The sequence below is a fragment of the Ambystoma mexicanum genome, chromosome 4p (assembly GCF_040938575.1).
Source record: "Ambystoma mexicanum isolate Mex_15411 chromosome 4p, UKY_AmexF1_1, whole genome shotgun sequence".
NCBI lineage: Eukaryota > Metazoa > Chordata > Amphibia > Caudata > Ambystomatidae > Ambystoma > Ambystoma mexicanum.
Window position 1 is genome coordinate 38374807 of NC_090927.1, and position 25333 is coordinate 38400139.

The window sequence follows — 25333 nt, forward strand, 5'->3', positions numbered from 1 at the left end:
AAACCTTTCTTGATGCTATATTTATTCTCAAAACTCAGCCGAGAAGTGATTCGACTCTCTAGTGTCCTTCTCAAGGCGTGTGCACTGTGGGCCAGTCATTGCTGCAACGTTGTGGAAATGAACCTGGCATCCAATCCCAATATCTTGCCCCACTATGCTTGTAAATAAGGGTGGTTAATGATTTAAAGGGGTGGCCTGGTGGCCACATGCTTGGTAATTATCTGGTGATTATCATTGGCTCAGCCTACGCAGTGATAGTCACAGTGATAGGATGATGCAATCCTGTGCAGCACTTCGGGCTGTAGCCACAGACAGAATTTTAGCCACGGGCAGAATTTATTTTGATATTCAAACGTATCCCGATTTTGAAAAACTTTTCCACATAGCCAGTCCATGGTAGCCATGCCCACTTTAACCCCATTGCCAGTCCTTCATGGTTATGGACAGTAGCCAGATTATCTGAGTCATTCGGCCTCATTACAACCCAGGCGTTAAGGGTTTAACGGCGCCGTCGGCGCCGTTAACCCTTAACGCCTGATTACCATGTTAGCGCCTGCTTTTAGCAGGCGTTAAAATGCAAGGCGCTAACCCGCCTTGGTGCTAATTACGGCACCGTAATTCACGGTGCCGTAATTAGCACCTTCCCCACTCCCATTATGCCCTATGGGGCAAAAATGGGAATGGGGAAGGGTAAATGGGGAATGGGGATTTACCGCCCCACTCACCTTGGAATGGGGCGGTAAATCCGCCATCCACCATGGTGTAAACAGAGTTTACACCATGGTGGTAAAGTAGGGAACTTACCACCTGGGTTGTAATGAGGCTCATTGCCTTTGGCCATGACTCAGATAATCTGGCCACTGCTCATGGCCACCGGCAAAACCACAGTCACCAAAGGTATATCACTATTTATTATACCTACATTATGACACTTTTCAAAAAAATAAAACACAGTCACATATGCAAAACCATGCTTTCAGGTCCTTGCCAATGCTCCTTGCACAACTTTCCTGCAAATCTATCCATATCATCAAAATGAACGTACATAAAATAGTCATATAATTTAGCACCCAGTTGACAAAATCCATTCAAACTTTCCAGAAAAATTCAAGTTGCGTCTAAAATCTTTCTAAAATCTTTTGTGCACATTCGTCAAATAGCAACAAAGTTATAAGCCATCTAAAAAAGTTATCCCACCAAACTTTGCAAAAACATTCAAATCGGGGTCTTAAATCTTTTTGCAAACCGTTGTGCAGATTTTTGAAACAACACCAAATTTATAAGCCTTTCAAATATTTCTTCCCTCTCCAGACTTTGCAGAACCATTTAATGTCACGTCTCAAATGATGTCACAAATATTCATGCAGTTTCATTAAGTGGCGCTAAAAAGATATACGCCATCACAAAAGTGCTTTTCACCAACTCTGTAAACAAAAATATGTATGGATGCCCCAGAACAATTGAAAGGTTTCCTAACAACACAGGGCACTCCCTGAATTGATCACGGACTTCAGAGATAAAAAAGCACAATTTTTAGGGATTTTTAAGGCCATATCCTATCATACCCTCATCACCCCTCACCTCCCCAGAGAATGTTTCATTAGTTTGACAAGTGCAGTATTGCGTTTTTTAATATGTTTTTACCACAATGATTGCAGACAACGGGCGCTGTCTGCAAATCCAACATGGCGACCGTTTCAAAATATCTGACACAGCTCACGTTTTTCACCATCCTATCAGCTGGTGTGTCCGATGTCCGTGGACATCAATCAGTCCCCTGGGCCAATCGGAGGCCCGCCCGTGCACTGAACAGGGAAGTGAGTCTGAGGACCGAACCCAGAGATGACACATTTTTTTGTACATTTAAAGAAAACCTACTGCATGGATTTACACCAAGTTTGCAAAAGTATGCTTTCGGGACCAAGCCGCCGCTCCTGCCACAAATTCGGTGAGCATTCATCCAGCGGTTTGGGCTGTAGGTGTGAGCAAAATTTACTTTCCATTGCGTCTATGAGGAAAACCACACATTTTGGGACCTGTCCTATAACTTTTCCCCCGTGGAGAAAACATCACCAATCTTCACAGAATAAATCTGACTGGCCATATGTTTTCTTTGCAAAGTTTCATGAGGATTCGTCCAGGGGGCCCTGTAATATTCTACGTTTATAAATGCTTATTTGACCTCGTGTTTGTGTTCTTCATGTTGAGAGCACATTTGCTTCATGTCCAATGCATGCACATGTGGAGCTTCATTGTAGGTTTGCTTATTATTGCCATCTTCAATTACCTTATGTTCATCTCCTGCTGTACCTGCCCGGGATAAGGGCGGTACGGTCGCCTTATTGAGTAACCTTTCTCACCTGCGTGGAGGGACAGTAGCTAAAGACGACGTATTCATCTGTGTCTCGACAAGATTGATTTGCAAACTCAGGACTGTAACCAAAGGCTTGAACACAGATCATGAAATGTAAGTTTTTTTAATAATAGAAGGAAAACCTTAACGCACGATACTGTATAGAATTAGGGACTAATGCATGACCATTTACCCTGATCTAGTAGCTAACGTAATGATGTACTTGGAATATGTTGGTCCAATATGCTGGAAATTATATAAATGTTATGCCAATGACTTTTATTCAGCAGCCAACTCTATAAAGTAGGCTTGGAATATGTTGGTTTAACATACTGGAAGTAATACCGGTCTTGACTATGGATAGAAGAATCACGAGAGCTTGAGACTTATAGACTGAGTCTCAGTTTGCAACGAAATTCAAACCTGTTCTCAATACTCAACAACAAAAGGATGGCACAGGATGATTAGACCACCGACTAGCGAATCGACAGTAAATATAGAAAGTAACACACTTTTTTGTTTTGTATGGGATTGTGATGGATTGTTTTATTATTGAGGTTATGCACATACTTTAGAATGTCTACAAGTAGCATAAAGAGTGAACCAATCTACAAATATTCACACACACACGTAAAGTCAGATGTATGGTGCATCTACTTCTTTTATGTAATATACTCGGAGAGTGGCACAGATTAAAAACACAATTATGGATGAGTACAGTGCATTAAATGCAATCATTTCTGTGTAACTGAAAAACAGGGTACAAATGCCATAAAAGGCTACATGCCTGTTAAACTCATATTGAGACACCCACTTATTCTAGAGCATTCCTGTGAGGACACAGTCTCATGGGGTTACAGCCCCCCAACGTAACCCTGCGAGACTCGTATGCGCACACCCGATGCATGGAACGGCATTGAGGGTGCGAGCAAGGGAGAAAGCAGATGCACCTCGGCGCTCCTCCGGGTTATCGGGCATGAGCCGACACCAAACTGGTGTCCCCACTGAGACTGTCACAGGACTACTAAGGGACTCCATGAGCAGTGAAGCAACTTGCTGATGTACTTTACAGTAATAAGTGTTTGCGATTAAACAAGTCACCTCCACCGCCGTTTTGCATTTTGTGTGAATCCACAACATAATTCGCGACGAGGATCAAGGGAACTAATCATCATCCCCATGATGCAAGTTGCGACACCTGCCTTCTGCCGTCTCCAGGTAGGTCTGTGATTCTATGGCCACAAGGAGAACCATTATTTACTACGTACGTGGAGGCGGCGGGTGGCATGGACTACAGAGCTGCAAGAAAGACGACCCAAGTTAGTCAATGCCATGGGGGCTCAAGGCCAAAGGATATTCGCCGGCTTCAAGCGCGAACCGATGTACATGCAGTACAATGGAAAGGGCAGAGAGACAAACCCAGACGTGAGATCAATGATGAAAGGGGAGGGAAGGGGGAGCCTCTGAAATGCCACAGATGTACCAGCACACACCACTTGGTGAATGCCAAAGACTGTCCCGCAAGGAGTAAAGGATGCTCAAACTGCAGGAGATATGATCATGTTGATATCGCCTGCAAATGGCGGGGAAAGAACGCTTCTTACATAGAGTGCGTTGTGTTCATGAGTGGAGATGATGCGGACGATGAAGACAGGCCTACAGTCATCATGGTAAAGAGCTCAAGAGAAAAGCCACATTGTATGATAAAGGTGGGTGCCAACGAAACTCAGGTGATGGCTGACTCAGGGTCAGATTGAAATATCCTGCCCATTCAAACAAGGACATGGTGGGACAGCACAACGTGGAAGTAAGAAGGACCAAACACAGATCCACTGTGTTTGAGGAGCCTCAGTGGAACCTTTGGGCTACATCAATAGTATGATAAGATAGGTTATTTATAACGCGCTTAATACCCAGAGGTTTCTAAGAGCGACCCGGGTATCGAACCTGTGTTGCTCTGTGGCATCTAGCTTCCAAGGCGAGCATGTTGCCGCTGAGCTATCCTCTCGAGACAATGCAGGTATTGAATTAAAGGCAGACAAACTATGACCAGAGTTTAAGTTCCAAAAGTTTCTGGCAGTATTGGGGTGGGATGACCAGCACAAACTGAACATTAGGCTGGATCGGAGCACAGATGGTCAGGTGCTCTCAATCAGAACATAATGAGAGTCAGTGTCGAAAGATGAATTTCCCACCCTGTTTTCTGAAGTACCAGGGAAAATAAAGCACTATGCACACAAACTCCGCCTGAGACCAGATGCAGTCCCAGTCAACCACAAGGTGAGAACCGTGCCCACAACTGCAAGAAGCCGTCTGCATACCCAACTAGAGAAAATGGTTAATAAAGTTACCATTGAGATGGTGGAGTCCTTCGAATGACTGAGCCCAGTGGTGCTCATAAAAAACCGACAGCCGAACAGCATCAGGATGTGCGTTGACCTGTGCAGTGTGAACATGGAAGTAATAACAGACAGTTATCCACTACCCTGCAAAAAAGAACTAATACCCATGATGAAAGAGGCCAAGTTATTTTCAAAACTAGGTGTTAGAGACTCTTACCAATCCGATAAGCTTGTACAAACAGGCAAGACCGCTAACAGCTTTCATTAACCCATTTGTCTCCTACCAATTCACCCGCTTGCCCTTCAGGTTGTCATCAGCTGCTTCGGCGTTCGAAAGGATGATGCGGAACATAGGTAACGTGTCATATTTTCAGGATGACATCCTTATCTATGTGGAAGATGCAGAGACTCATGATGTGGTCCTGAGGAAGGTAGTACTGAAACCTCTGGAGGCAGGAGTATGTTTGAGATATGAAAAGTGCAAGATCAAAGTGAGTGAAGTGGAATACCTGGCGTATAAAATAGCAAAGAATGTTATCAGTCCCAAGAACAATCGCCTGCAAACCATAATTAAAGCCCCAGCCCCAACCTCAAAGGAGGAACTAAGATACTTTCTAGGACTGGCAGGACTCTACTGTGCACAATTTGTACCCCGGTTTTCAGAAACCACGGCTCCCTTGAAAGAACTCTGAGGAAAGGGGTGGAATATGAATGGCGACAGGGGCAAAAAGAAGGCTTTGAGGGTGTCAAAAAGAAAATGGTAAATGCCTGTGTTTGAAACTGTTCAACACATCTTGGGAAACGTGTATATATAACCACTGATGCCATTGCATATGGGTTAGGAGCCACACTGACCCAGAAGAAAAGCTAGACAGAACATGTGGTTGCGTTTGCGTCCAAAGCACTGTCTAATGCAGAGAAGACCTACTCCACTGGGGAAGAAGAAAGGCTAGCATGTGTCTGGGCAGTGGAGTATTTCATGGACCATAAACCACTGATTCACATGTTAAGCCCCGGAAGCACGAAGATGTCAACTCCCAGGTTAGCGCACATAGCAGCCAAACTGCAAGAGTATACCTACGAAAATATGCAGATAGCAGGTTGGAAGAATGCACAATCAGACGGCATGTTGAGTCCACCAGGACACAGAGAATTGGCAACCACATTCCTGAAAGATGAATGTGTGGTGGCACCAGTGAGCGATTTAAGAAGCAGAGAATTCCTAGAAATTAGTGAAAATCATTGGATGGGAGAGTTGGCTAGAGATGCACCTCAGGCAAGAGTTACTGAATGGGCTCAACATTGGTGGCCCAGTGAAATGACTATTCTGGAAAGGATTTAGGCTGTACTGGAGATTTATAAAGCTGACGGGTTGTTCATGACAGGGAATCAGGTGATACCGCCCCTGGCAATGAGAAATGCGATTCTGTGTAAGCCACACTCTGAACATTTGGGTGGTAATATGACCAGATGATGAGTGTGAGAGTCGTGCTGGTGGCCGTGCATGTACCAAGACATCCGAGTAATGATGGAAAATGCCTTATATGCATCAAGAATGATAATAGACTGAAAGTACGGCAAGCACCAATGATCCCCATGGGAAATCCTGAAGGGGTGTGGCACAAGATAGGACTTCATGTCCACTCAATGAATTGTCGGTTGACCATAGATATGGAGTGATAATGATACACCACCTATTAAAATTGTATTGGTGAGTGTGTGAACCTTGTTTAGTAATGGCGCTGGAAAAAGGTGGAAACCATCTTTGTGATTGCTACTTGAAAGAACGTATGCACAGCCTTGACAAAGACTTCGGTCAAAACACATGTTTGTAGAACCTCACCCGCCTTCCAGCGAAAGCTCAGTGGCTATTCAGCCTTTCATCAACAACTGGTACTGCACCAAACGACAGGCACAAGACATCCTTAAGAAGGTTCATCCACCATTCACCCTCTGCCTTGACAAAGACTTCGGTCGAAACATGTGTTGTCTTCTCTCACATGCACCTAGCACAATTGTGCCAGGGCACTCGATATTGACTATTAACAAACAATTACCAATAAACCCTGTACATGAACACAAATCAAGTGTTGCAGACTTCTTTCAAGCAGCAATCACAAACATGCTTTCCACCTTTTTCCAGCACCATTACTAAACAAGGTTTGCACATTCACCAATACATAATACCATTGAGAAGTTTGGAGTTTTGTTTCCCAAGCAAACCATGTATAACCAATTGACCTAACTAATCGATAGCGCAAGGGACCACTATTCCTTCAAATTCTATATATCCCTACCTCTACCTATTAAAATTGGTAGAGGCCGAATGTATGCCCTATATCACCACGGTTATGGCCATAGAAGTGTTAAGTGCAGTCTTTCAGAGGGAAGGCCTACTAAAAGAAATAGTGACTGATAATGGCGTCCAGCTAGTATCGAGAGAAATGTAAATATGTTTTCAAAACCATAACATCAAGCAAATAAAAGCAAGTCTCTATCATCCCCAGGCTAAAAGACTGGTAGAGCGGAATAACAGATTCTTTAATGGTGCCCTACAAATGGCTGTGGCCTCGGGGATGGACCCTTACAAAACCATTAATGAAGCAGTAGCTGTAGACCGCCTTACTCAGAATGCAACCACTAATGCGTCTTCTTTTCACATGTTGAGAGGTAGGAGAGCCAACTCCACACTGGTGCCCCCGTGGTTATCCAAAGTGAGGCATGATGGTGTGGTGTGGAGAATTAGAAAGAGCAAAGAAAAGATGGAATTATGGAATGACACCCATAGAGCAGCCCAGGGAACAGAGGTGAATGAAGGTGACATGGTTTAAATAAAATTGCCACACAAGGACAAAATAACTGGATCAAGGTATAGCCAACCCACAGAAGTAGTGCAAAAAGGCACTAACTATGTGTGCACCCAAGATGGTAAAAGGTGGAATTTAGAAAGAGAGGCAGTGTTCACAAGGCAGCTCCAAAAGCCAAGGGAGTGGTCCATGATAGAACTAGCACCACTGGACCGAGAAGTCTGCAGGGAACAGGAGAGTTTTGGAAGAGAGTCCAGTCCACATGACATTCAGGAGATGAGCTGAACAGGAGACATCACGAGTGATGTGAGAGACTTGCAAAGCGAAGGTGACATGTCAATACCAGTCAGAGAAAGATCAGAAGGAGCAGCGCCCGTATCATCAAGGCCATCGGTGAGTGAAAATCGTCACAAACGTGAGAGGCGGAGACCCACGAAGAGCAAGGACTTTGTGATGGGGTAGTACCAAGCTGCTCAACAAGAGGAGTTATGTGAGGACGCAGTCTCACGGCATTGCGGAGGTCACCATAATCTCGCAAGACTTGAATTTGCATATTCGCAGCCCGGCATGCAAAGCGGTTAAAAAGGAGGATCAGAGACCGGGGCCCTGAGGCGACAAACCAGCTGAGTGTCGTCAGCCTACGTATAAAAATGAAGAAAATTGGAGGAGACGAGGTCAGCAATTGTCCCTAAATATAGTTTAAAAAGAAGGGGCGATCAGGAGGATCCCAGAGGTACCCTGCAAGAGACAGGGGAAGTTGCCAAACAGAACAGAAGTAGTGAGACGGTCTGTTGGCGCTCTGATAGAAAGGAGGGATTCCAAGCTAAAGGAGTGCCAGACATCCCAGTCTTCTCCAAACGTTTGAAGAATAATTTCATGGTCAATGGTATCAAATGCAGCAGAGAGATCCAGGAGAATCAGAACTCTGACCTCTCTGTGATCCTGAAGTAGTGCCAGATCATCAAGAATAGAAATCATGACCGAGTCTGTTCCCATTACTGGCCTAAAACCTGCTTGAAAAGGGTCTAAGTGACCTCCCATCTCAAGAAACGAGATAACTGAGGAGTGAGTTTCATGAGAATGGGGAGCAGCAGAATAGCTGACGGGTGCTACTGGATGGAGTCAGGGCTTTTTTAAAAAACGAGAAACAATATCATGTTTTAAAGAGGCCGGACAACACCACTTTGTAAAGAAAAATTCAGAGCTGCAGTAAACAGCGCAATACAGTCTAAAGGGAGAGATTGGATCAGATACAAGGGATGGGATCAGAGGCAGATGCTTATCTGAGTTTACAAACGGCTTTAGAAACAATCTCATTAGCAACAAAATCAAAATGGAAAGCTGAGGGTGTGCCAGTAGAGTACACTCCTAAAGAAGGAGGCGAAACCCGAGATGCTGGACTGGGTAGATACAACCGAGCTCCTGATCCTGGTAATTTTGTCCAGAAAAAAGAAACTGATTTGATCACAAATTTCCTGCGAACGAGAAGAGTCAATCAGAGGGTGGTTCAGAACATGAGTGTAAAACATGGAGGAACAGGGGGAATAAATCCCACCCCCAGAATTTGTGTCTCTGCAGCGTGCAAAATACGACTGCCGCCTGCAGTGCAGGCTGCAGATGTCATGTCAGCTTGCAAAAGTTAAAGTGCAAGTTAACTTCAGACTGTCTGCAGCAGCGGGCTAAAACAAGAACTTCTGCTACTCGCTCATGCATGCCCCGCACCTGCGCATTTAGAACATGCCCAGGCTGAGGAACAAACTGCATGTGCCCCTGCGCAGTGCACTTCTGTGCAGCCTCAGCCTGCGTTTTTCCAGAACGAAGGAGAAGTCAGGCAGCGACACGTGCTGCAGTGACTGACTGACAGCGTGTGTTTATATCGAGGGAGACAGAGTGAGACTCTGAGTCCGACTGCGACTCGACCTCCACCTGAGACCTCAGCTACCGTACTTAAGCTAAGTCAAGTGGCCCCCCTCTCCTAGGTGCAGGCCACATGCAGAGGATTTATTAGAGGGAATGTGCCAACATGAGATATACAGTTTGTAAACACGTGCGGCGCATTGGAAACTGATCAGGGAATCCTGGCCTCTTAATGATTCATTAAGAGACCAGACCCGGATTCTCTGATCAGTTTGTAACGTGCCACGTGTTTCGAAACTGTATATCTGACGTTGGCACACTTTCATGAATGGAAAAACCTGAGGGGCAGGGAGGGGTTGGCCCGGGGGAGCTTGTTTAGGCTCTGCTGTGAGGTGGGTCAGAGAACCACCCGCCACCTGCGCCTTGTGGGAATAAAAAAGCCATGCGAGGGAGATGACTGTTTGAAAATCGTGTCGACTACAAAGAATAGTCTGTATTACTGTTGAATGCATTAGAAATGAGAAATAACTTGGACCTGCACTGCAGGCTAATGTGTTAATACTACAAAGACCCCACAGCTCAACACCCCGAAATCCGAAAATAAGTGCAGGTCAGTCACTTACATCGTGCTACTTACCTGGTGACGGTGACCCGAGACAGCACTGTATGGCCTTGTTAGCGGGCTTCTTTCTCCATGGACCTGCGTGCCATTGCACATTCCTGTCCGTGCTCCGTTGCAGTTTCCTTTCCCTTGTGTTGTGTGTTTGCCTCCCAGAGCTCCCCGGGTCCCTATGGTATATGCAGTATTAATGCTCCTGCTGTGAGAAGAAGCATGTTGCCATCTTCCCTTCGGTTCCCTTATCACATCCAGAACAGTGCACTGGTTTATGGACGTTCAAGTGGCTTATAATCCCCATTCCCCACACTTGCCCCCCTCCACCACCTGTTGGGTCCATACATGGATTTCATCACCACAGAGTGATCAGCCACAAGTGTATGTATACTGAGACTGCATACACTGCAGGTGAGGCAAACAGGCGTTCTCAGCACAGTGCGCAGCAGGCCGGTATGGGGGTGAGGCGGCATCGACAAAGCAGCAAGCAGCATTATTTTGTAAATAATAAATACAAGCATGTGTGCCCAGCACTGGCTGGGCCTTGCCTGGACAATGACCTGGAGAAGACCCCAAATGAGGTACGACAATGGAGCATGACTAACTGTTGTAGAAAAGCACCCAAGGATATCGAGGGGGCTCTGAAGACTGAGGAGAAAGTGCTGAGTAAGTGTACAGATGAGAGTTGTGGGGTGCTGGCCATGGGGGAATGGGAAGCGAGGGACTGGCGGTGCAGTAGAGGGTGGGACTGCAAAGTGAAAAAGGGTAGAAAGGGTGCAGAGGACAGAAACAGAGAGGAGCAAGGGAGGGGAGATATGGGAACAAGAACGGAGTGCAGATAAAAGATAGGGATGGTTTGCAGCACAGGGTGACCAGTGTGTGCAGGGAAGAGTGGGGTCCAGGAAATACCAGAACACAGGTTTAGTGATGTAGGGCAGAAATGGCATAGGAGGTGCTTCTGGTTTTGCAAATGAGAGAGAAGTACAGACAAGTGAGAAAGTGCAGAGGGCAGTGTGTCAGAGGAGTGACTTGGTGTGGGGTAAAGGGAAGGGACTTGGGAGAAAAGGGTGTACAGCAAATGAGAATGTGGAGTAGAGAAGGGTACAGAGGGGAGATTTGTACAAGGAAGAATTGGGCCTCGACTCATGTTCCCAGGTAAAGGGTGCAGTCATGAATGTGTCTTCTTCGAACGCTTTATCCATGCTCACGAGGCCTGCACAAGGATGATTAGAAGTCGTTTGTTGAAATAATTGCAGATATAAACACTACACCATATCTGTCTGCGGATTGATTGACCCTGTAATACACACAGTGGCCCCCCTCTCCCACGTGCAGGACGGCATGGGGAGGATTTATTAGAGGGAACGTGGGAGCTCGGGCTCGACTCTCTCCCACTGCGCCAGTGTCATCTGCGCTGCTGTCTGGTTCCTCTCCAGGAAGAGACAGTCACAGCAGGCTGTTCCTGCATTAACTCCCTTTTCACTCAATCCTACCTGCAGCCTAGGTCTGAAGTCAGGACAAACCTTACATGAGGTATATATTCACCTCTGACCTGTCCTGTAGTGGGAGCTGGTGACAGGGTGCGTGGCATCTTTTCTTGCGACACAGCATCATGTTATTTGGGCTATTTTAGCAACTTTCATGAGTTTTTGGTGGATGGATGCCACGCAGGCCGCAGACTCATTTTATGCCATAAACTATTCCTTTATAAAAACACTAGAATGATCTATAAAGGGCACATAAAGTGCCAGTTCTGGTTTAGATAAAGCCACTGACGTAGGAGTGTTTACTACAAAGCCCTGTGTAGTTAATAACTTAATTGGAGCTGGGAACATACTACTGGTGTAATACAAATGTCTCATCCAGGGATGCCTTCAGCCACTCTATTAGCACTATGCATTTCCTTCACTGAAGTGCTGCTAAAAAACAGCAATGGCAAGTGTTTGCTTGTCTATACGTATTGGGCATTTGCCAGGCACTGCTATTAAATGTTCAGGTACTTGCACCATTCTGCAGCTGCTAACATCAGTGGGTACCTAATACCACTATGGTGGTGCTTGGTAAGGGCCTTTTCCATGCCTAAATTAAAGCCCAAACGGTTGGCGGTGCCAGCACTTGTTTTAAAATAGGGATGCACCTGCATTTTTGGTACCCACCACCAGCTGAATAATGAGGTGTAGACAAGTTTTAATAGAGGCCACCATAAGCCATCTGGGTGACCCAGAAAAAAATAAAGCAGATCCTCGAGATTCACAACAGCCCTTGCTCCGCTATCCATGTAAATCCAGTGAATACCCTGGTGCTGAGGTAGGATTGCTTAACAAAACAAAGTCCACAAGGTCCCCCCCACTCACCCCAGATGTTATGGGTCTCCTACGCCCCTGGTTCAGAACGTTCTTTGACCACTCATGTGAGGAGCAGGTAGCTGAAACAATAAACACAATACTATTGTGACTTAGCTGTTTTAATAGCCTTCTGATAGGCTGAAAGAGCTCGCCCATATTTAACCTTAGAGTCAGGGGCAAGGGCCAGATGCCACCTACCTTCAAGACACTGGGATGCTCATACCAGGGGAAAGCCAGGGGGGTGGATGGCTTAGCCCGGCAGGTTCCCAATGGAGGGAGCACGTGTGTCCGCTGTAGACATCACTGCTTGAAACAAAACTGCCCAAGGGTCGGGGGACATTTCCGGGAGAATTGCACCTCAAGGCAGAAGTTTAAAAATGCATTAACAATACATTGAGAAGCTCCTCTGAGAATCAGATCCAGTCCCCCACCCTGCCCCCTCTCACTGTGTCCCCAGACTCATAGGAGCCCCAGCAGCTTCCATCTGTTCATATGGATGCAATGCACACAGACGCCCTCCTTTGTTTGATATCCCTGGGGGGCTTTTGACATGCCACATCAATAGCACCCAGCCAGTGGGCATTGAATGGAGCTAGTGGGTGAGGGCTCTGGGCCATTGCATGCATGATCCCATGCGTGCCTTGTGCCCTCCCAGTGATCTGGGCAATGGGCAGAGCCGTACAGCAGCCATGGCCAGTGATTAGACAGGAAAGGCCTGCAGATGCAGGGGAGTGCCTGGCAGAGACTACACAGCCCATGAAGCTGTGGGGGGCATGGGCAGGCCCCAGTGATACAGGACGCAGCACACACGGAGATGAAGCACTCTTCTCTGAGAGCCAGGATGAGGGTGATGTAGGCGCTGGTCACCAGATCACACCTTGCTGTAGATGTTGGACGGAGATTGTGTCATGTGGGCAGACAGACCTAGCCTGGTGCTGCTACGTCATGCCACTGCTTCTCATGTATGATTCTCATTGTGTAACACCCTATAAGGTCCCCAGGAAACCTGGGCCCCGCGGCCACATTCTCTCGGGTGGGGGAGACTCTGCTGGTGTCTCCTTTCATTGTTTTGCAGCTGACCCGTGTTTGCTGCCATGATAATTGCAATGCATGTGTAAAGTGTGTTTCCACATCGGTGTCTATGGAGACCCCTCCTGTCACCTGCCCCCACTATAATGTCCCGCCACCTCCCACACCTGCTCTGGGACCCAAGAGGGGAGACAGATGTGTGTGTGTGTGTATATATGTTTGTTTTTCCCGCAAGGTTAGAAGCATTGTGTTAGTTTTGCAGCTCACTCATGTGTGTGTTCATTTGAATGAGTAATGCATCTCTACCCCCTAATAATCCGGCGTTTTCCAAACCTCTTCCCATGTCCTGATCAGAAGCTGAAGGGTGTCATGGTGGCAATTCCTTATACTTACATGAACTACTCTGTGATATGCCTGTCAGCTCTCTAGGAAGTCTGGGGAGGTTTGATGGACACGTTAAAGGCTGAGCTCATTTCCTGGCTGTCAGAAGGTGGACCAGAGCTTTTCCACACTTAGAGGGGAGACCGGGGGGCTTGTGCCTTCTCCACTCCACGCCATTGCTTTGTGTGCTTTAGACCTTTCACTGATTTCATGCTTACAACATTTTAGCTTTAATTATGAGAACTTGTGAGGGCCACGAGAAACCCTTTGTGGAAACATTTGTGACACATTAAGCATGTTTATTTTCATGTACCCCTTCCATCAACATAGCAATAAAATAAAGCTTTTGTCTAAACCATTGTTAGACCTCTTGTGCCCTGCAGGACCTACCGCAGATAACCGAAACACGCCGCCAACACACTGAGCTATCCTACTCTATCTTGGCAGTGCAGGAGTGAATGGTTTGTGCAGGAGGCACGATATTGTGTTCAATGTGAAAAGACAACACACATCTGTCCTCTGTGCATGCAGGGTTATGGGATGTAAAAACACTTCCTTTACCTGCAAGTAGCGCTCCCCTCCATAAAGGAGCATGAAGTATGTGACACAGCTACATTCTGCATGCACACACCCACTCTCATGATGAGGGAAGTGTCCGTGCCATCGAGCATCTTCTCCCACACAACTGGTACAGATCTCCTCACACAGGCGATGTACACATCTCCTCTGTAAAAGTGTAGGCGCATGACACGCAGATAGGGATCACTACTCAAGAAATTAGGTGTGTGTGTGCATGTGTGCATATGTGTGTGTATGTGGCTGCTTGTGTGCGTGTGTGTGCATGCGTGAGTGTGTGCGTGTGTGCATTTGTGTGGGAGTGTGTATGTGCGTGTGAATGTGTGCATGTGTGTGTGTGCATGTGTATGCATGTGTATGTGTGTGTGTATGTGTGTGTGCATGCGAATGTGTGTACGTGTGTGTGTGTGAATGTGTGCATGTGTGCATGTGTATGCATGTGTATGTGTATGTGTATGAGCGTGTGAATGTGTGCATGTGTGTGTGTGCATGTGTATGCATGTGTATGTGTGTGTGTATGTGTGTGTGTGTGTGCAAATGTGTGTGTGTGTGTGTGTGTGTGTGTGTGTGTGTGTGTGTGTGTGTGTGTGTGTGTGTGTGTGTGTTTGTGTGAATGTGTGCATGTGTGTGTGTGTGTGTGATCTGGTACTTTACTGAATGCACCCTGTGGGTGTATTCTGTGTGAAACCAGATCTCTTCATGGGGGAGTAGCGAGGACCCTTCCAGCGGACAGCCCCTCTCATGAACTCTTCATGCATGAGGGGTTGTGTTCAATGTGGCAGAATAACGGGTCACACACAGATGCATATATCAATAGGTGACAGTGAGACTCAGAACGCATTCTCAGTGGGCTTTGGGCATTGTGTGTCATCCTTTGAAGGATTGCTTCATTGTAGGTGACACTTGCATGTGTGGTGCGTCACTGCCAATTCTGCAACCAAAGAACATGCTTGTTCTTGCGTGAGATGATTGATGTCTGGCCCACAATTTCACATCCTGCGCCATCTTTGAAATGTTAGAAAATACACGGTTTGTGTAATCCAAGCTTACCTTGCAGGCGTGTGCTCCTTTGCTACAGCTGCACTTCCAGGTCCTTGAAGTGCCCTCGAGCTTCTGCAGTGCAACTCCTCAAGCTCTTCCGGGGCACATGCCCCAGTAGTGACCACAGCAAGCAGTGCAACTCCTCCACTCTCAGTGCTGCTGCTCCATTGCAGACACTGCAAGCTTACTCTTACCAAGGAGGGCTCCACCTCAGGCCTCTGCACAAACACACAACTTCAGACACCCAGTGGTGTGCTATGCCAGTAAGCACTGCTGACTCCCCAATGCAGACACTAAGCAGTGCACCATATCAATGCACATTGCCCTATGCTCTCAGCAATGACACATCACTGGAGACACCACGGCTCTGCTCAACACTGGCAGCAACACAGACACCAAACACATACTTGCCAACATTCTGTGACCAAAAAGATGTAGGATTTTTCAAGATTCAAGAATAATAATTTGCATAACAATTATATCACAGGAAAATAAAAAACACACAATTGAGCATTCTAAAATACACAACCCATCAAACAGCACAACATGAAACATGTGCAAATGTTAAAAATGTATAATTCTGAATGGTAAAGTAACACCAAATTCAATTACACAGAAGGTAATCACACAGAACTGGTAGGCAACGTTTGCCACTGCTCTGTAGCAGCAGCCTGGGCAGTACATGTGTATTCCTGCAGTGCAAGATGAACACTGAATGACATGGAGACTGATTCCCCCCTCAGTCTGATAGGCAGATGCTGGGTGATGGTGGTACGCTCTGCCACTTGCCTTCACTGGTGGTTCACCTAAGGGTTGTCCCGGCAAGAGTGCAGGACAGAGTCACGTAGCTGTCAGGTCAGTGGATTGGTCTGAGCCCAGTCAAAGTAATCACCTACCAGCCCACCGCACAGACAGACTCATTAGTGTGTTGCATGCTTTGTGCTGGAGCTTGCCTTAGAGTCACATAAATCACTTGCCCCTGTAAAAAGCAGTAGGATCTGTCACCCACATCTGTAGGCAGTAGGACTGCTTCAAAAGCAGTAGCCTACTGCCTAAATCAGTAGGGTTGGCAAGTATACAAACAGTGCACCCTCAGCTCTCAGCACTGACACACCACTGGAACAACCATTGCATCCTGTTCTCAACACTGGCAGCACCACAGGCACCGAGCAGTGCACCCTCTGCTCCCAGCACTGACACAGCACCACAGGCACCAAGCAGTGCACCCTCTGCTCCCAGCACTGACACAGCACCACAGGCACCAAGCAGTGCACCCTCTGCTCTCAGCAGAGACACACCACCACAGGCACCAAGCAGTGCAGCCTCTGCTCCCAGCACTGACACAGCACCACAGGCACCAAGTAGTGCAACCTCTGCTCCCAGCACTGACAGCACCACAGGCACCAAGCAGTGCACACACCGCTCTCAGCACTGACACAGCACCACAGGCACCAAGCAGTGCACACGCTGCTCTCAGCACTGACACAGCACCACAGGCACCTAGCAGTGCACACGCTGCTCTCAGCACTGACACAGCACCACAGGCACCAATCAGTGCACCCTCTGCTCTCAGCACTGGCACACCACCACAGACACCAAGCAGTGCACCCTCAGCTCTCAGCACTGACACACCACCACAGAAACCAAGCAGCGCACCCTCTGCTCCCAGCACTGACACACCACCACAGGCACCAAACAGTGCAACCTCTGCTCTCAGCACTGACACACCACCACAGGCACCCAGCAGTACACCCTCTGCTCCCAGCACTGACACCCCACCACAAACATCAAGCAGTGCATCCTCTGCTCCGAGAACTGACACAGCACCACAGGCACCACCAAGCAGTGCGCACGCTGCTCTCAGCACTGACACAGCACCACAGGCACCAAACAGTGCATCCTCTGCTCTCAGCACTGACACAGCACCACAGACACCAAGCAATGCATCCTCTGCTCTCAGCACTGATACAGCACCACAGGCACCAAGCAGTGCATGCTCTGCTCTCAGCACAGACACACCACCACAGGTACCAAACAGTGCACCCTCTGCTCTCAGCACTGACACACCACCACAGACACCAAGCAGTGCATCCTCTGATCTCAGCACTGACACAGCACCACAGATACCAAACAGTGCACCCTCTGCTCTCAGCACTGACACACCACCACAGATACCAAGCAGTGCAGCCTCTGCTCTCAGCACTGACACACCACCACAGATACCAAACAGTGCATCCTCTGCTCTCAGCACTGACACAGCACCGCAGGCACCAAGCAGTGCACCCTCTGCTCTCAGCACTGACACAGCACCGCAGGCACCAAGTAGTGCACCCTCTGCTCTCAGCACAGACACACCACCACAGGCACCAAACAGTGCACCCTCTGCTCTCAGCACTGACACACAACCACAGACACCAAGCAGTTCACCCTCAGCTCTCAGCACTGACACACCACCACAGAAACCAAGCAGCGCACCCTCTGCTCCCAGCGCTGACACACCACCACAGGCACCAAGCAGTACAACCTCTGCTCTCAGCACTGACACACCACCACAGGCACCAAGCAGTGCACCCTCTGCTCCCAGCACTGACACCCCACCACAGACATCAAGCAGTGCATCCTCTGCTCCGAGAACTGACACAGCACCACAGGCACCAAGCAGTGCACACGCTGCTCTCAGCACTGACACAGCACCACAGGCACCAAACAGTGCATCCTCTGCTCTCAGCACTGACACAGCACCACAGACACCAAGCAATGCATCCTCTGCTCTCCGCACAGATACAGCACCACAGGCACCAAGCAGTGCATGCTCTGCTCTCAGCACAGACACACCACCACAGGCACCAAACAGTGCACCCTCTGCTCTCAGCACTGACACACCACCACAGACACCAAGCAGTGCATCCTCTGCTCTCAGCACTGACACACCACCACCTGATACCAAGCAGTGCAGCCTCTGCTCTCAGCACTGACACAGCACAAGAGGCACCAAGCAGTGCACCCTCTGCTCTCAGCACAGACACCACCACAGGCACCAAGCAGTGCACCCTCTGCTCCCAACACTGACACACTGCAGGCACCAAGCAGTGCACATGCTGCTCTCAGCACTGACACAGCACCACAGGCACCAAGCAGTGCATCCTCTGCTTTCAGCACTGATACACCACCACAGACACCAAGCAGTGCACCCTCTGGACCAAGCAGTGCACCCTCTGCTCTCAGCACTGACACACCACCACAGGCACCACACAGTGCATCCTCTGTTCTCAGCACAGACACACCACCACAGGGACCAAGCAGTGCACCCTGTGCTCTCAGCACTGACACACCACCACAGGCACCAAGCAGTGCATCCTCTGCTCTCAGCACTGACACAGCACCACAGGCACCAAGCAGTGCAGCCACTGCTCTCAGCACTGACACACCACTGCCTTTGTACAAACCCAGATGCTCTCAAGGGGCACTCTTTGTTCCCCAAGCATCCATGGCGCTGCCATCACCCCATTATCAAGTTGACTGTGGAGACTTCCATAGACAAATACATACACAAACCCCAGTAGCCTTCACACTAATCATGCCCGCATCCAGAGGGAGCCTGTGGTGATCGCATGTTCTCCCTGTGCCTACACAGATGTTGAAGGATGTTTGTCACGAGTTTATGTTTCTTGTCCCATTGGCCAAAAATGCCTTGTCAATCACAGACAGTGATGCAGCGTGTTGGCAAATCTTGGCAGCTAGCAGCAAATCATATACGGTACAGTAGATGAAGTCATCTCGAGATCCTGCCTGGGTGGCCCTTTGGCCCCTCCGAGACCATGCATGAGACACCTCCAAGCACCCAGCTGCAGAACATGTGGGGCAGAGTCTGTTGGCACTGGCAGCCAAGCTGTCATTCAAAAGTCTCAATATATTAGAATAGACAGAAGCTTCCAGGGTCTTAAGCCAACTTTGATGTCCCCATCAGGTGTTGTATTGACACTTGACAGTAATACATCATCACAAACAAGTCTTTATCAGTAGAGCACACCGTTTCGAGCTGATAACAGTAGCACAGGGCAGTGCATCGAGTGACAGCAGGTGGCAATCACGTGGGGGCGCTCTCCCTCGCTAGGTGGGACCCGAAATCTCCCCAAATGCCCTTGTGGTGACTGACTCCTGGCAGCAGAGTTCTGTATAGTTCCTCCACATCACTGGCCCGGGCAACATCTGTCAGACACATCTGGAATGAAGGGGGAGTTCATGAGTCTTAGTTCTCTTGGCGAGAAGCAAGCCCACATTTAAAAACCCTGCCCTTAAGCACATCACATTTCCTCGGGAATACCAGCATGTCCCCACAAGCCGTCAATAACAACGGCGCACCCACCATGTACGAGAGCGCGGCACGAACTGCATGACAGAAGGCATGTAGAGCAGGACAGGACCACGACATGTGTAGTAGAGTCGCCTCCTCAGCCTTACATGTAGGACACACATGCAGCGTGTCAGCCTGAAATAGGGCCAACCGTGACGCGGGAAAATGCAGTCTACTCAAGATTTTGAAATGTATAAGCCTGCACTTCCAGTTCAAGGAAACCCCTTTGATGGTGCGAAAGTCGCCTCTCATTGCCCATGTCGCGTATCTACATCGAGTGGACCGTCCATGTTGCGTATGTAAAGCGAGTGGACCGTCCATGTTGCGTATGTAAAGCGAGTGGACCGTCCATGTTGCGTATGTAAAGTGAGTGGACCATCCATGTTGCGTATCTAGAGCGAGTGAACCATCCATGTTACGTATCTAGAGCAAGTGGACCGTCCATGTTGCGTATCTAGAGCGAGTGGAGCGTCCATGTTGTGTATCTACATCAAGTGGACCGTCCATGTTGCGTATCTAGAGCGAATGGAGCGTCCATGTTGTGTATTTAGAGTGAGTGGACCATCCATGTTGTGTATCTACATCGAGTGGACCATCCATGTTGCGTATCTAGCGCGAGTGGAGCGTCCATGTTGTGTATCTACATCGAGTGGATCATCCATGTTGCGTATCTAAAGCGAGTGGACCGTCCATGTTGCATATCTAGAGCAAGTGAACCATCCATGTTGCGTATCTAGAGCGAGTGGACCGTCTATGTTGTGTATCTACATCGAGTGGACCGTCCATGTTGCGTATCTAGAGCGAGTGAAGCGTCCATGTTGTGTATCTACATTGAGCGGACCATCCATATTGTGTATCTAGAGCGAATGTAGGGTCCATGTTGTGTATCTACATCGAGTGGACCATCCATGTTGCGTATCTAGAGCGAGTGGACCGTCCATGTTGTGTATTTACATCGAGTGGACCGTCAAAATTGCGTATCTAGTGCGAGTGGAGCATCCATGTTGTGTATCTACATCGAGTGGACCATCCGTGTTGTGTATCTACATCGAGTGGAACGTCCATGTTGCATATCTAGAGCGAATGGAGCGTCCATGTTGTGTATCTACATCGAGTGGACCGTTCGTGTTGTGTATCTAAATCGAGTGGACCGAACATGTTGCGTATCTAGAGCGAGTGGAGCGTCCATGTTCTGTATCTACATCGAGTGGACCGTCCATGTTGCGTATCTAGAGCAAGTGGAGCGTCCATGTTGTGTATCTACATAGAGTGGACCATCCATGTTGCGTATCTAGAGCGAATGCAGCATCCATGTTGTGTATCTACATCGAGTGGACCGTCCATGTTGCGTATCTAGGGCGAGTGGACCGTCCATGTTGTGTATCTAGAGCGAGTGGAGCATCCACGTTGTGTATCTACATCGAGTGGACCATCTATGTTGCTTATCTAGAGCCAGTGGACCGTCCATGTTGTGTATCTACATCGAGTGGACCATCCATGTTGCATATCTAGAGCGAGTGGACCGTCCATGTTGAGTATCCATCGCCTGCATTAACTTATACAATATAGAGATGCTCTTCTTCACGCCGGGTGTTTATTTATTTTTTCATTTGTATAGCGCGCACAAGACCTGAGGCATCTGGGCACTGTAAAGGATCAAAGAAATACACCTAGTCACAGTAAAGGGACCTGAATGGTAGGTGCAGAGTTGATACAGGTACAATGTAGGTTACAAGAGCTCGAATGGGAATGGGGAAGGACCGGGTATGTGTTCCCTTTAGGAGGAAATACCGGGCCCTCCATACTCGGAATGGCCCGGTATTTCCCCATTCAGAGAACCCGGACCCGATTTTGGAGGCAGCCATGCCCGTACTAAGGGCTACCTCCAAAGTCGTAAACAGGCCCAGTGTCTGCTAGGTGCAGCCCAGCAATGCTATGCATCATGAGGGGAGTCCTCTATGTGCAGTTCCCAGACCACATATGTCAGCTGCAGGCCGGCTAGGCTGTGTCTGCTAGGTGCAGCCCAGTAATGCTATGCAGCATGAGGGGAGTCCTCTATGTACAGTTCCCAGGCTGCGTATGTCAGCTGCAGGCCGGCTAGCCTGTGTTTGCTAGGTGCATCCCAGCAAAACTATGCAGCATGAGGGGAGTCCTCTATGTACAGTTCCCACGCTGCGTATGTCAGATGCAGGCCGGCTAGGCTGTGTCTGCTAGGTGCAGCCCAGCAATGCTATTCAGCATGAGGGGAGTCCTCTCTGTACAGTTCCCAGGCTGCGTATGTCAGCTTCAGGCCGGCTAGGCTGTGTCTGCTAGGTGCAGCCCAGCAATGCTATGCAGCATGAGGGGAGTGCTCTATGCACAGTTCCCAGGCTGCGTATGTCAGCTGCAGGCCAGCTAGGCTGTGTCTGCTAGGTGCAGCCCAGCAATGCTATGCAGCATGAGGGGAGTCTTCTAAGTACAGTTCCCAGGCTGCGTATTGCAGCTGCAGGCTGGCTAGGCTGTGTCTGCTAGGTGCAGCTCAGCAATGTATGAATATGCAGCATGAGGAGAGTCGTCTATGCACAGTTCCCAGGCTGCATATGTCAGCTGCATGCTGGCTAGGCTGTGTCTGTTAGGTGCAGCCCTTTAATGCTATGCAGCATGAGGGGAGTCCTCTATGTACAGTTCCCAGGCTGCATATGTCAGCTACAGGCCGGCTATGCTGTGTCTGCTAGGTGCAGCCCAGCAATGCTGTGCATCATGAGGGGAGTCCTCTATGCACAGTTCAGAGGCTGCGTATGTCAGTTGCAGGCCGGCTAGACTGTGTCTGCTAGTTGCAGCCCAGCAATGCTTTGCTTCATGAGAGGAGTCCTCTATGCACAGTTCCCAGGCTGTGTATGTCAGCTGCTGGTCGGCTAGGCTGTGTCTGCTAGGTGCAGCCCAGCAATGCTATGCAGCATGAGGGGAGTCTTCGATGTACAGTTCCCAGGCTGCGTATCTCAGATGCAGCCAGCTAGGCTGTGTCTGCTAGGTGCAGCCCAGCAATGCTATGCAGCATGAGGGGAGTCCTGCATGTACAGTTCCCAGGCTGTGTATCTCAGCTGCAGGCCGGCTAGGCTGTGTCTGCTAGGTGCAGCCCAGCAATGCTATGCAGCATGAGGGGAGTCCTCTATATGCAGTTCCCAGGCTGCGTATGTCAGCTGCGGCCAGGCTAGGCTGTGTCTGCTAGGTGCAGCCCAGCAATGCTATGCAGCATGAGGGGGAGTCCTCTATGTGCAGTTCTCAGGCTTTGTATGTCAGCTGCAGGCTGGCTAGGCTGTGTCTGCTAGGTGCAGCCCTGTAATGCTATGCAGCATGAGGGGAGTCCTCTATGTACAGTTCCCAGGCTGCGTATGTCAGCTGCAGGCTGGCTAGGCTGTGTCTGCTAGGTGCAGCCCAGTAATGCTATGCAGCATGAGCGGAGTCCTCTATGTACAGTTCCCAGGCTGTGTATGTCTGCTTCAGGCCGGCTCGGCTGTGTCTGCTAGGTGCAGCCCAGCAATGCTATGCATCATGAGGGGAGTCCTCTATGCACAGTTCCCAGGCTGCGTATGTCAGCTGCAGGCCAGCTAGGCTGTGTCTGCTAGGTGCACCCTAGAAATGCTATGCAGAATGAGGGGAGTCCTCTATGTACAGTTCCCAGGCTGTGTCTGCTAGGTGCAGCCCAGCAATGTTATGCAGCATGAGCGGAGTCCTGTAAGTACAGTTTCCATGCTGTGTATCTCAGCTGCAGGCCGGCTAGGCTGTGTCCACTAGGTGCAGGCCAGCAATGCTATGCAGCATGAGGGCAGTCCTCTATGTACAATTCCCAGGCTGTGTATGTTAGCTGCAGGCCGGCTAGGCTGTGTCTGCTAGGTGCAGCCCAGCAATGCTATGCAGCATGAAAGCAGTCCTCTATGTACAGTTCCCAGGGTGCGTATGTCAGCTGCAGGCCAGCTAGGCTGTGTCTGCTAGGTGTAGCCCAGTAATGCTATGCAGCATGAGGGCAGTCCTCTATGTACAGTTCCCAGGCTGTGTATGTCAGCTGCAGCCCGGCTAGGCTGTGTCTGCTAAGTGCAGCAAAGCAATGATATGCAGCATGAGGGGAGTACTCCATGTACAGTTCCCAGGCTGCATATGTCAGCTACAGGCCGGCTATGCTGTGTCTGCTAGGTGCAGCCCAGCAATGCTGTGCATCATGAGGGGAGTCCTCTATGCACAGTTCAGAGGCTGCGTATGTCAGTTGCAGGCCGGCTAGACTGTGTCTGCTAGTTGCAGCCCAGCAATGCTTTGCTTCATGAGAGGAGTCCTCTATGCACAGTTCCCAGGCTGTGTATGTCAGCTGCTGGTCGGCTAGGCTGTGTCTGCTAGGTGCAGCCCAGCAATGCTATGCAGCATGAGGGGAGTCTTCTATGTACAGTTCCCAGGCTGCGTATCTCAGATGCAGCCAGCTAGGCTGTGTCTGCTAGGTGCAGCCCAGCAATGCTATGCAGCATGAGGGGAGTCCTGCATGTACAGTTCCCAGGCTGTGTATCTCAGCTGCAGGCCGGCTAGGCTGTGTCTGCTAGGTGCAGCCCAGCAATTCTATGCAGCATGAGGGGAGTCCTCTATATGCAGTTCCCAGGCTGCGTATGTCAGCTGCGGCCAGGCTAGGCTGTGTCTGCTAGGTGCAGCCCAGCAATGCTATGCAGCATGAGGGGGAGTCCTCTATGTGCAGTTCTCAGGCTTTGTATGTCAGCTGCAGGCTGGCTAGGCTGTGTCTGCTAGGTGCAGCCCTGTAATGCTATGCAGCATGAGGGGAGTCCTCTATGTACAGTTCCCAGGCTGTGTATGTCAGCTGCAGGCTGGCTAGGCTGTGTCTGCTAGGTGCATCACAGCAATGCTATGCAGCATGAGGGGAGTCCTCTATGTACAGTTCCCAGGCTGCGTATGTCAGCTGCAGCCAGCTAGGCTGTGTCTGCTAGGTGCAGCCCAGTAATGCTATGCAGCATGAGCGGAGTCCTCTATGTACAGTTCCCAGGCTGCGTATGTCTGCTTCAGGCCGGCTCGGCTGTGTCTGCTAGGTGCAGCCCAGCAATGCTATGCATCATGAGGGGAGTCCTCTATGCACAGTTCCCAGGCTGTGTAGGTCAGCTGCAGGCCAGCTAGGCTGTGTCTGCTAGGTGCACCCTAGAAATGCTATGCAGAATGAGGGGAGTCCTCTATGTACAGTTCCCAGGCTGTGTCTGCTAGGTGCAGCCCAGCAATGTTATGCAGCATGAGCGGAGTCCTGTAAGTACAGTTTCCATGCTGTGTATCTCAGCTGCAGGCCGGCTAGGCTGTGTCCACTAGGTGCAGGCCAGCAATGCTATGCAGCATGAGGGCAGTCCTCTATGTACAATTCCCAGGCTGTGTATGTTAGCTGCAGGCCGGCTAGGCTGTGTCTGCTAGGTGCAGCCCAGCAATGCTATGCAGCATGAAAGCAGTCCTCTATGTACAGTTCCCAGGGTGCGTATGTCAGCTGCAGGCCAGCTAGGCTGTGTCTGCTAGGTGTAGCCCAGTAATGCTATGCAGCATGAGGGCAGTCCTCTATTTACAGTTCCCAGGCTGTGTATGTCAGCTGCAGCCCGGCTAGGCTGTGTCTGCTAAGTGCAGCAAA

The 25333-nt window shown here is 49.3% G+C and overlaps 1 protein-coding gene across 1 annotated transcript; it reads left to right on the plus strand.

Moving 5' to 3' along the window:
• Window positions 1-10427: 10427 nt before the first annotated feature.
• LOC138452726 (mucin-2-like) lies at window positions 10428-18319 on the plus strand. Its single transcript, XM_069605073.1, has 2 exons — window positions 10428-10638; window positions 16728-18319. Exons 1-2 carry the CDS (start codon window positions 10428-10430, stop codon window positions 18317-18319), a joined length of 1803 nt encoding a protein of 600 aa, XP_069461174.1.
• The last annotated feature ends 7014 nt before the right edge of the window (window positions 18320-25333 follow it).

What these genes read in the sequence shown, in the direction of transcription:
- LOC138452726 (XM_069605073.1), top strand. Translation starts at nt 10,428, where the DNA reads ATGGGGGTGAGGCGGCATCGACAAAGCAGCAAGCAGCATTATTTTGTA. An exon ending in GACTGAGGAGAAAGTGCTGA is followed by an intron (nt 10,639 to 16,727) that starts GTAAGTGTACAG and finishes CTCTGCTCCCAG; the next exon opens with CACTGACAGCACCACAGGCA.